Genomic DNA, 12,074 nt, shown 5'->3' with positions numbered 1-12,074 from the left:
TGAAACAACAGCAAGTAAGTGATATCATAATGCCTCTGGCTGTCTTTGTTTTATGCTGTCGTAGATTTGTGAAAACTATAACAGCAATAAATCCCATTCCTCAACAAGTATATGCCTTCAATCTCTCAAATTTACTGCTAGCACTTACCATAGAACTTGAATTGTGCCAAACAGAGCTTCCTTCTGGAGATCTTAGGCAACCTATCAAGGTGCATTTGGAAATTGCTTTTAGTCAGGTCTATGGCAAACATTGTGATGGGAAACTTTTATGTATCTTTCTGACACATTTTCATGGTTTCTGACTGTGTTGCTGGCCCTCAAAGATCATTTCTTGCTCTACACAATTCCTATAATAATCACTTGGGACTGACACCTCTATTATCATTGCTGTTTGTGTTTTGTTTTTTTTTCTCCTTCTGTACTGTTTTTCTTGCATCTGACTTTATCATTTAGAATAACAATGTCCCAGGTGATCATACATTCTTCATTCTCCTCATTTTCATGATCCTAGTTATTTTCAAGTACAGCAATGATATAGCATTTGCACAGTTTGCTTTGCCTTTCTGTATGGAAATTTTTTCCCATAAGAACTTTACAGCTAGCTATGAGTTGAGCTAATATTTTCAGCTCTTTCTTGAAGAATCTACATGAATCAGTTTTGATATTGTTTTTATACCTGTTGCTAGTGACCATACATGATTGTTTCCCAACACATCCCCTACATGTTTCACTTTTGCAACTACTAAGAGACAGTCATAATAACTGGAAACTATACTGTTAACGGCATTTTCAAAACACAAAAATGTCCAAAAATCGGCACTTACATGTTTTTCACGCAAAATATTCAGGTGCCGGTAATCGATATAAGAACTTTAAACATTTTGCAGAATGCTTACCCTCCAAATGCCCAACTTAGAAAGAGGTGTGTTAAAGGCATGTTTTGGGCCTTGTAGCAGGGACTCTGTGTTCTCTACTCTATAAGCTGTGTGATTTGAAGGGCTTCTCGTATTCCCAAGCAGCCAACTGATCTGAATTGATTGATTTTCCTCTTCCTTTTCCTGGGTGCTGTGCTTAAGTGATCACATGATAAGGTGATTTAAAAAGAAACATCACTACCCTAAATCATTACTTTCCCAAAGATGCACACAGATTTATTTTTACCCATATTTAAATCCTGAAGCTTTTCTATGACACTGCTATAACCATGCCTTTCATGCGCTAACCCTCCTGGTAAGTTACCTCCCTGTTCATCTTCTCACCTTCATGGTCTAAGATTAGCTCAAAGTCTGTTTCTTCCCATTGTTCCTATTTCCAATTCCACAATGGCTTCTGCACTCTTCTTCCTCCTGATGCTGACTGTCCATAACATCTCCCTTCACCCCAAACTACTGAACTCCTCAACAACACACCATTCACTTTTGAACCCATTCACTTGCCCTCCCTTTTGTCTACAACCCTCTCCCATTCAGCCATCCTTATTCTCCCTGCATTTTGCATGTGATGCAGCAACCTCCCTCCCCCCATTGCTTCCCACTCTGTCATCCATATCTTCTTTCTCCACTTGTTCTCTGCTGAGGATATCAACCTCAACCGTGGTCCTCCCAACCAAATCCCACCTTATTCATGCAGATCACATCACAATGTCACCAGTCTTATTTCTGTGCCCTGTGGAATACCTGAAGGTAGATTTATGGTTATAACAAATTATGGCTACATAAACAAGTCACATGCATCTAGTTTCTACGGCAACCCATAAACACCTTCTCAGATTCAGTAATTTCTGCCTACTTATACGAATACAAAGGCCAGAGGTATATGAAAGATTTTTATTATAGAAATAGAAAAATATAATTCACAAGCCAGCAGTAAATAATAACTAATTATTGTACACAAAATAGCTGAATAGATATATATATCTCATTACATAATTATTACACAATAATCCCTAAGTAAATGAGTAAATATAACTATTTCTTATATACTAGGTAATTCCTTATAATAATAAATTCCTGATTAAAGCAGCAATCTAAAAATAGTTTATCACCACGAGACCTTAACGTTCCTTATCCCAAAACAATAGAATTTTATCTACGCCCCGCTGATAGAGAGATAATTCCTTGTTCTCACCACTTTAAGGTTTTGCCTCCTCAGAACAGGGAGATGGAATTCATCCGTTTCCTTCAGCGCAGCAGATGTGAAAATTCCTTCGAGTTGGATAGGGCAGTTTGTCACTGGAGCAAGCTGTCAGATATATGTGCTAAAGTTCCTTATGTGATGTAAAACCAGATCTGTTTCAAAAGCAGTTCTTTGTTTTTTTTCACTCTCAGACAGAGAGCTAAGTCACAAGAGGTACTTATCAGGCCTTAATTATTAGAAGGTGTGTGTAGAGAAACCTATGCGAAGATCAAAGCTTCCTTACATCCCAGCATAGACTGCTCATTAATTAGACCTCTTCTCTTTAGTTTTCATCAGATGACCTCCCTCGGTCCAATCCAGAAACAACCCCAATTAATAGCCTTTCTGTGTCTTTGTGTACCGGCTTTGAGTAGATAAGAGAGACCGCTTCAGTAGATAAGAGAGACACATACTGATCATGGCAGCTCATCCCTCCTCCAACTTTCTCAGGAGCTGAGCCGGGCAGATGTCCTTGACTGAAGAAACACATCATTCTTGTAAACAAGTCCAGAATGTACCTGGCAGACAGCAGAGATGATTTTTCTTGCAGAAGATGGTTCATACTTCTTGACATCAGTGAGAGAGAGGCCTAACCTTAGGTGTGAGGAAGGAAGGATTCACTCCTACATACCCGCTCTGTCTCCAATAAGCTTGCCTATGTCTATGACCTCTTCATCTCTCAATATTTTCATCTGCTTGCACTGATTAAGACCTGGATCTGCCCAGATGACTCTACTTTGGCTGCCTTCCTGTGTCTTGGAGGCTATCTATTCTCCCATTTGCCTCATCCAATTGGTTGTGGAGAGAGTGTTAGGCTACTGCTCTCACCCTCTTCAGATTTCAACCCCTTCGTCCACTCTATCTGTCTTTTTGCACCTCTGCCCCTCCATGTCATTTACTAACCCCCTGATAAGTCCCTCTCTTCATTCCTCACTGACTTTGACTTTGGCTTTCCTTATTTCTTCAACATTCATCTCTCTCCCTCATCCTTGATGATTTCATGCTAACAACCCTTCTGACTCTTATGCCTTGATCTTATCTTCTTCTCCAACTGCTCTATCACAAATTTCTCCAAGGCAGTCCTTCCCGTCTATGACCATCATCTGATAACTTTCACAATCCATCACCCTCCCCACCCCCGAGCTGATCATCACCTGTACATTTAAGAATCTTCAGACCATCAACCTTGACATTCTCTCCATCGCTGTTTCAACCCTCCTCTCTATCACTATGCTACACAAGTCTATAAATGAGGCTCTCTCCTCTGTTCTAAATACCCTTGCTCTACCCACCTCATGCTGTGCAAGGTGTCCCAAACTCCTCCCCTGGCTAAACTCTAAAATCCACTACTTACACTCCTGTGCCAGGTCTGCTGGATGGCTCTGGCTCAAATTCTGTACTTGTACTAACTTAATTCATTTCAAATAGAGAATGACACGGTGACAGAACTCATCACCATTCCCTTCCCTGTGGATAACCATGGGAAACAATCCTCTGTTAGTCTTTAGTGTCTATCTCAACCTCAGTCCTTCTACACCAGTGTTTTTCAATTCAAGGCTTGAGGGTCAGTGGTTTTGCCCATTCATACTCTGATTCTTCCCTTTCTCCTTAAACCTCTCCGTCACTCTCCCCAAAGACAATGGATGAGTACAACTATGACAAGTTTCACAAAATTAACATTGAGTTCTCAACCTAGCCACCTCTCAACCTGCTCTACCAACCCTCCCTCAGTCCTTGCCATTTCATCTTCCTTTCCTGAAATTACTGAGGAGGAAAATGCACATTTTCTTTCCTCCTCCAAAATTACCATCTGTTCCTCTAATCCTATCCCCACCAATCTACTTACCACTACTTTTCCTATTGTCATCCCCTCTATCTGCCATATCCTCAACCTATCACTCTCCACTGCAACTGTGCCCAATGCCTTCCAACATGCCTTTGTTACACCACTCCTCAAAAAATCCAAGATGATAAAGGGGATGAAACTCTTATATGAGGAAAGACCTAAAAGGTTAGGGCTCTTCAGCTTGGAAAAGAGACAGCTGAAGGGAGATTTGATTGAAGTCTACATAATTCTGAGTGGAGTAGAATGGGTACAAGTGGATCGATTTTTCACTCCGTCAAAACATACAAAGCCTAAGGGACACTTGATGAAGTTACAAGGAAATACTTTTAAAACCAATAGGAGGTACTAGTGACCTGGATTGGCCACCATGAGAACGAGCTACTGGGCTTGATGGATCATTGGTCTGACCCATTAAGGCTATTCTTGTGTTCTTAACCCTTGCTGGACCCTAACTGTCCTTCCAACTATCGTCCTTTCTCCCTTCTCCCCTTCTTATTTCAAGCTACTTGAACATGCTGTTTGCCGTCGCTGTCTTGACTTTTTTCATCTCAAGCTATCCTTTACCACTTCAATCAGGATTTCACTCTCTTCATTCTACAGAAAGTGCCCTTATGAAAGTCTCCAATGACCCTCTGCTGGCCAAATCCAAAAGCCTCTATTCTATCCTCATCCTTCTTGATCTATCTGAAGTTTTTGACATGGTAAATCACCACCTACTCATCGATACTGTCTTCACGTGGATTTCAGGGCTCTGTTATCTCATGATCTTCTTTCTATTTTTCCCATGACACTGTTAGCATATCCCTGATGTGGACATTCCAAATGAGTTCACCACCCGTATTCCTCCAGTTTCCTCCCTTCTCCCGACTGTTGAAGCTGAGAGCTGTGAGGATACAGAAGCACAGGAAATCACATGGTTCAAGACCCAGCAAGTACTGCTAGCAAAACAGCCATGTCCCATAGGGACAGATAGGGGAAATACTTGAGTACCTGAATGTAAAACCGCTTAGATAATCTTGATAGGCGGTATATAAAAACCTAATAAACTTGGAAACTTGGTGGATCCTCCTTCAGTGTCATCCTGCTGTTGGTCGGTATACCTTAGGGGTTTTTTCCATCTATACTTCTTCCCTTGGTGCTCTAATCTCCTTCCATGGCTTTCAGTATCACCTCTATGCTGATAACTCACATATCTATCTCTCTAAACTTGAAATATCAAGAGACATTCAATCCTGGCTTTCAAACTGCTTCTCTTGACATTGCTACCTGGATGTCTCTTCGCCATTTAAAATTAAACTTGGCCAAGACTGATCTCTGTATCTTTCCATGTAAACCCATATTGCCTCTTCCCCCATTCTCTATTTCTATGAACAATGCCCTCATCATCCCTGTCTCGTTGCCTTGCAACCTTGGGGTAATTTTTGACTCATCTCTCTTAGTCTTTACATAGCCATCAGACTTCCAAAACCTGTTGTTTTTCTCTACAATATCTCTAAAATCAGACCTCTGTCTAAGGGATTAATGTGTGATCCTTTTGCTAAAGACATGACAAAAGTGGCCTTGGTATGCCACATACACATCTTTCCCATATACTAAGGCCACTTGTGCTGTGACCGGAAAATGTCCAACTTTCCCAGTTTCTTAATGGCCACGTGCTAATTTTGCCATTGGTACACTGCCATTGCAAAGAGTTACTACATGAACCCTTACTGATACTTATTTTATGGGTGGTAAGTGCTCACATGTTTACCCTAATCAATTAATCTGTGGGAATGCCTCACATGCTGATTTGTTCTGTCATGCTCACTCTCCACTCCCAAACATGCTCCTTTAGAGAAAATTCAGCAAAATTATTGTAGTGCATAGTGTATGTGGGCAAAAAGGCAACTTTACTATGGGACAGCAGCATACATCCTGCGATAAGCTCATTTAATGTGCAGTATTTGCGTGCTACCATGGGTACTTTTGTGCTTTACAAAATTACCTCCAAATTGTCAAGATTATTATACATTGCTTCAGCGTTGCTGAATCTGATTGGTTTATACAATGTTTGAGATCCTACTTGGGACCATTGTGGACCAATCAAATACCATTCCATATGAGCTTATTTCTTTCTTCTTCTTTTTTTTTAACTGTTTATTTCATTTATTATTTCAAATTTTAGTTCCAGACTTGTTCAGTTTAATCAGACTGCAGAGTTTATGTGGATTCTCTGTACAAGCAATGACTGAAACGATGAGCTGCTGTGTTTAAAGACCTCAGAAATAATACAGATTCAAACTAGATCACATAACAAAACAGAAAGACAAAAAGAGCCCCACAATGTAAAACTGCAGTTCGGTTCAGTGGTTTCAAGTTTCATCTGTTTACAAGCTTAACATGCTTATTCAGATTGCCTCATTTTTGGATGCCTCATCAGAATTCTCAACAAGATCTGGAACTTCTTCATCATCATCATCCCCAGTAGCAAGTGGAGCTTTCCCATCCATTGATTGTTTAGGCAGTGCTTCTGCCAGTCTCCTCAAGCTGGTCAGACTGTCAGCTCCGAGCTGGTTCAAGATACTTGGCAGCATCTCCATCAGTTGTTTTGTCTCTGCATGCCTTGTGATGGTAAATGTGTTGGCAGCCAGGGAAGCCTGCACTTTAGGATTGTTGAAGTGGATGACTGTTCCCTGGTTGGTAAACATATTGACCTCTTCAATTCCAGAAATATTGTTGACACCCAATTTTTTTAAGGAGAACTGAAGTTTCTTGTCATCTGCTGTAGCTGTTCTGTGGACAACCTTCTTCTTTCTATGGGGAGTACCCTTGCCACCAATGCACATTTGAGCCTGAAGTTTGGCCAATTTTTCTTGATTCGTGATGGTTTCTTTCATCTTCTAACGGCGGGGAGAGACTGGAGAGCGACGGGTTTAAAAACTGCTCAAAGAACATATGAGCTTATTTCTGATACATAATTGAAGCAAGCATGGCTTTTCCTGTAGCATGAAGGTGATTTCAGGAAATTACTGAAACATCTTAACTTTTAGGAAACATACAGATCTGTTCATTTAAAAAAGTTATGCAATATTGTGGAAATTGAGGACCATCAAGAAGTTCTTTGACATGGAGACCTTCCAGTTGTTGGCCCAATCTACTGCTCTGTCCACTTTGGATTACTGTGATATTGTTTATTTGGGGGTTACCTAAAAAGACTTTATCAAGACTCCGATTAGTTCAGAATGCTGCTGTTCGTCTGATTTTTGGTCTTAAAAAATATAATCATATCAGTCCTTTTTATGTTTAAATATATTTATTGATTTTTAAATCATATAATCAATAATATCTTGTACAGAAAGCAAATTAGCAATTCCACATAAAGCAAGAAACATTCCAATAACATTTAAATCATGTATAAACTAAAATGCTCAAGTCCTCAAATTTGGATCCAAGATTTCTTATCGAAAACAAAGGAAGAAGAATTGAACAAATGTACACTCTTTCATAAAAGTTAGCTAGAGGGCTGATTGCTGGGATTAATCAATAATCTTAGAGCTTATGATTTTTCTGCCTCCAATCGGGAGAGCGCTAAAAAAGAAGTCAACTGATTAGGCTCAAAGAAAACATATTTAACTGATCGGTGATGCTCTATACATTTACAAGGATGTCGCAAATAGAAAGTAGCACCCAAAGATATAACACCTGGCTTCAACATAAGAAATTCACGACGACGCTTTTGAGTCTCTCGTGATAAATCAGGAAATACCTGCACTTTACAGCCCATAAATTCTTTCTGTCTATTTTTAAAGAATAGTTTTAACAACCAAACTTTATCAATAGAGAGAGCTATTGTTACAATCAAAGTACTCGGTTCTACAGCCTCTTTATCAGATTTTTCCAATAACTCCGATACATCCAATAATCCTTGATCCGACGACTTTTTTGGTAATTTAATCTTATTAGGTAAGTAATAGACTCGTGATAAAGGAGGTAATGAATCTTCTGAGGCCCACAAAACTTCAAGAAAATATATTTTAAACATTTCTCTAGGTGGTGTCAATGGTAGCCTAGGAAAGTTAATTAATCTTAAGTTATTGTATCTGGAGTTGTTTTCTAAGTTCTCCATCTTTCTTCTAAGATTAATATTATCTTTCATTAAAGTTTCCTGGAGTTGTTTAGATGATTTAATTTCCTGTTCAAGCTTTTGAACAGAGGAATTAGAGGCAGTCATTTCATTTTTCAATTCTTTAAGTTCAGTAGAGTGTTGAGATAATTCCCCCTCAATTGACTGAAGTTTGGGACTTATGGTCTTCACTAGTCCGGCCATAAGATCCCATAGTGAGTCCAGAGTTACTTCTGAGGGTTTTTCCAAAGAAATTAAAGGTAAAGAAATGTCATAGTGCTCACCGTCCAGTTGAATAACTTGTTGCTGTCCCTGAAGGCTAACTCGCCTCTCCTCAGATGATTTCCCCTCAGCTTCTTCAAAGGAGCTCATATCCATAAGAGCTCCTGTCAGCAGGCTCTGTGATGGACTACTTGCCTCAGGGGAAGGCAAGACCCCGACCTCCGGGGTTCCCTTACCCCTTGGAGAGCTGCTTAGCTGAGTTTGCGGGGGCGGCGCCCTAACGTCGGGGCTCAAAGATGTCTCCAATCTCAGAGGAATCACCACGGCCTCACTGACGCCGCTACTCCTCTGCGGGCCTCCCTCCGACGCCAAAAATACTCCCTGCATCCGTCTGAGGAGTTCCCCGATGTCACCAACTGCGGGGGTGGCTGTGGGCCACGAGGCACCAGCGGCGCTACGGCCCCTCCGTTTAGGCATCGGGTAAGTGGTGTAACCGCTAAGAAATATTATTAGGAGAAAAATCCTCAGAACGGCTCCTCAGCGCGTCAAGCCTGACGCCATCTTGGACATTCCCCATTTTCCATCAGTCCTTTTTATGCCAAATTTGCACTGTTTGCCATTTGGGGCAAGAGTGTTCTTCAAGTTTGGGTGTATATGTTATAAGGCATTTTTTGGATTATTGCCCTCTTATCTGGTTTCCTATTTGAAACTGTCTTATTCAAAATGTACCAGAAACTCAAGTATGTTCATCTTCCCTACCCCAAGGGCCTGCCGTTACAAGACTTTTTTGGACAGGACACTGGAATATCAGGCTGGGAAGATGAACTCCTAGTTAAATCCGTTGATGGCTCAAACCTTCTCTTACTTTACATTTAGGAAATCATTAAAAATTCACTAATTTGATAAGCAAGAATGTTGATTTTATATTCACGATGAGGTTTTTTATTTTTAAATAATTTTTTATCTTATGTTTTAATTGATAATAATAGTTTGGAACTATATTTTAACCAATGGTATATTTGATTGATGTATGTAGCAGTGTTATTATGATATGAAACTACACTTTTCACTGAAATGATTCAGTTTTTTCTGTTGTGAACCGCCCAGAACTGCTGGTTGGACGGTATATAAGAAAATAAATTATTATTATTATTATTATCTTTTGAAAATAATATTTCAGAGTATATACAGAGCTGCTTGAAAATACATTATAGTGCATCAGGTTTATAATACAGTATCTGCTGGAGATATTTTATGGATTTCTTACCACTCATGAAAATGTAAAGTCTGAATGAACAAGCTGGTCAAAATAGTATAAATTATCTATGTTTTAATCCAGGCTCTTTCATGCATTAAGGGGACTACTTCAGCAAAACATTTTGGTCTGAATTCAGTAAAGAGGGCCAAAATGTAGATGATGTGAAAAATTTGCATTCAGTACTGTTCTATAAAGGGTACTCTGTACCACTATTCCCTCTAAGTTGAGCAGGAATCCTCCAACTGCACTGTTGCCAGTACTTCAATATTGTGTGTTCAATTGCTCGGGACAGGCAGATTCCCTGGAGTCCTGCAGAGCTTGCCTGTCCCTCGCTATTGAAAATGTGATAGTGAAACAATGCCACCCATTGGCAGGACTGTAGATGGAAGACTCCTGCTCAGCTTAGAGGGAACTTAGTACTCTTTATAGCAGGGGTACCCATAATTTTTTAGCTTGCGAGTTACTTTTAAAATGATCAATTTAAAATGATCTACCAAAAATAAAATTTAAAAGAACACTGTACGCAGAGAAAATGTTAATTATCATTTATATTTGTGGTTTATTTTCAAAGAGATCAAGACAGATGACTTTAAAATATGCAATGTCACTTCAGTAACAACTATATAAAAATAGACAAATATACCCCCTCCCTTTTTATTAAACCACAATAGCAGTTTTTAGTGCAGGGAGCTGTGCTGAATGCCCTGCGCTACTCTCGACGCTCATAGACTCCCTGCGCTAAAATCTGCTACTGCGGTTTAGTAAAATGGGGCCATAGTGCAAAATATAGACAGCAGATATAAATTCTCAAAATGGACACATTTTGATCACTAAATTTAAAATAAAATCATTTTCCTACCTTTGTTGTCTGGTGATTTCATGAGTCTCTGGTTGCACTTTCTTCTTCTGACTGTGCATGCATTATTTCTTCTCTCCTTTCTGCCTTCTGCATGCTTTGTCTCCTCCAGACCTCGTTCCATTCCCCAACCAACATCTCTGTCCTTCCACGAGTCCAACTTTTTCTTCTTCTCTCCCTACCTGCCCCCTGCCACCCGACACACTCCGTTCCCTCCACCTTTTCCTTCCTCTCTCCCTGCCCCCTCACCTTTCTTTCTTTCTGTCTCCCTGCCCCCTTTTTCTTTTTCTCTCTGTCTATCTTCATTTCTGTCTCCCTGCCCTCCTTTCTTTCTGTCTCTATGCCCCCCTTTGGGGGTTTGTCTCTGAGAAAACATATTTTTAAAATGTTTGCTTTCTATCTTATAAATTTGTATTAAGTTTTACACTACTATAGTAAGTGTACATAATTAATGATGATTTCTTAAGAGAAATGTTCATAAAGACCTTCAAGAATTTATTATAAAACCAAAAGTCACTAACATTTTCATTTAAACCTACAAATGTGGATTCACAAATAGCAGGGTAGATTTGATTTAAATCAAATCAATTTAAATAATGATTTAAATCACTAGTCAGAAAGATTTGATTTAAACCATGCCCATGACATGAATGGATTAATGGAATTCATTTGCCCAAAAATGTAAACCTTGTATGAATACACAACCTAAAGCTGCATAATTAAAAACTAATCCTTATTTCATAATGAACAATTTTTAGACTATAAAGTTTCTTAAACAGAAAACTATCTTTAGATAGATTTTCCCTCAAAAAAGTTTAAATCAAATTTAAATTTAACAAAAATCTGATTTAAATTAAAAAAATCAGATTTTTAAAAATCATTTATTTTATCCATCTTGTTTAGAGAATGACGCGGGGACAAATTGTTCCCTATCCCCGCAGGAACTTAATTTCCCAGTCCCCATTAGTTTTGTCACTGTCCCTGTTTCATTCTTGTAAGCTCAGCCTTAATTGCACAAGCCTCAAACACTTATGATTTTAAAGTGTTTGAGGCTTGTGCAGATGAGGACAGAGCTTGCAGGAATGGGGCAGGGACAGGAAAAGAACTCATGGGGATGTGATGGGAAAATAAGTTTCCGCAGGGATGGGGAAACATTTGTCCCTGTGTCATTCTCTAATCCTGTAAATAGATAATGTTTTTTTTTCTTTTTTTTTTTTGTATGCTATAATAACTTCTACTTGGCCAAAATGAAATTTATTCATAGCTGAATCACTGAAGTTCATTTGTCCTTTTGTTTCAGAAATGTCCCCATCAAAACCATTTATTTACATCTTGGGCAGTACGACCACAAGTACGACACTCAGAGTCACCACTACTAGCACAGGACGAACCACTACTAATTCAGTATTGGGCAGAAGAAACAAGAGTACTACCATGCCATACCCTGATGTGGACATGCCAGATGAGTTCACTACCCGTATGCCTCCAGCATCCTCCCTTCTCCCGGCTGTTGGAGCTGAGAGCTGTGAGGCTACAGAAGCACGGGAAATCACGTGGTTCAAGACCCGGCAAGGACTGCTGGCAAAACAGCCATGTCCCGTAGGGACAGTAGGTA

General features: G+C 39.5%; 2 protein-coding genes across 25 annotated transcripts in view; one reads left to right on the top strand and one right to left on the bottom strand.

The window, feature by feature from the left end:
* Positions 1-12,074, top strand: part of ADGRL3 (adhesion G protein-coupled receptor L3) — a 1,804,713-nt gene that overhangs the window by 1,395,240 nt on the left and 397,399 nt on the right. For all 24 annotated transcript variants that reach the window (XM_033915103.1, XM_033915068.1, XM_033915049.1 and 21 more), the window contains one exon: positions 11,760-12,071. In XM_033915103.1, coding sequence (XP_033770994.1) covers positions 11,760-12,071 — 312 coding nt within the window. The remainder of the gene's footprint in view (positions 1-11,759; positions 12,072-12,074) is intronic.
* Positions 6,153-6,908, bottom strand: LOC117345890 (transcription factor BTF3-like). The gene has a single exon (XM_033915183.1). The coding sequence runs from the start codon at positions 6,895-6,897 to the stop codon at positions 6,409-6,411; it is 489 nt and encodes a 162-aa protein (XP_033771074.1). The 5' UTR covers positions 6,898-6,908; the 3' UTR covers positions 6,153-6,408.

Source organism: Geotrypetes seraphini, chromosome 1 (genome assembly GCF_902459505.1).
Source record: "Geotrypetes seraphini chromosome 1, aGeoSer1.1, whole genome shotgun sequence".
NCBI lineage: Eukaryota > Metazoa > Chordata > Amphibia > Gymnophiona > Dermophiidae > Geotrypetes > Geotrypetes seraphini.
This window is presented reverse-complemented; position numbering and strand designations above follow the sequence as displayed.

Excerpts from the sequence above, each read along its gene's own strand:
- LOC117345890 (XM_033915183.1), bottom strand. The coding sequence starts at position 6,897 with ATGAAAGAAACCATCACGAATCAAGAAAAATTGGCCAAACTTCAGGCT.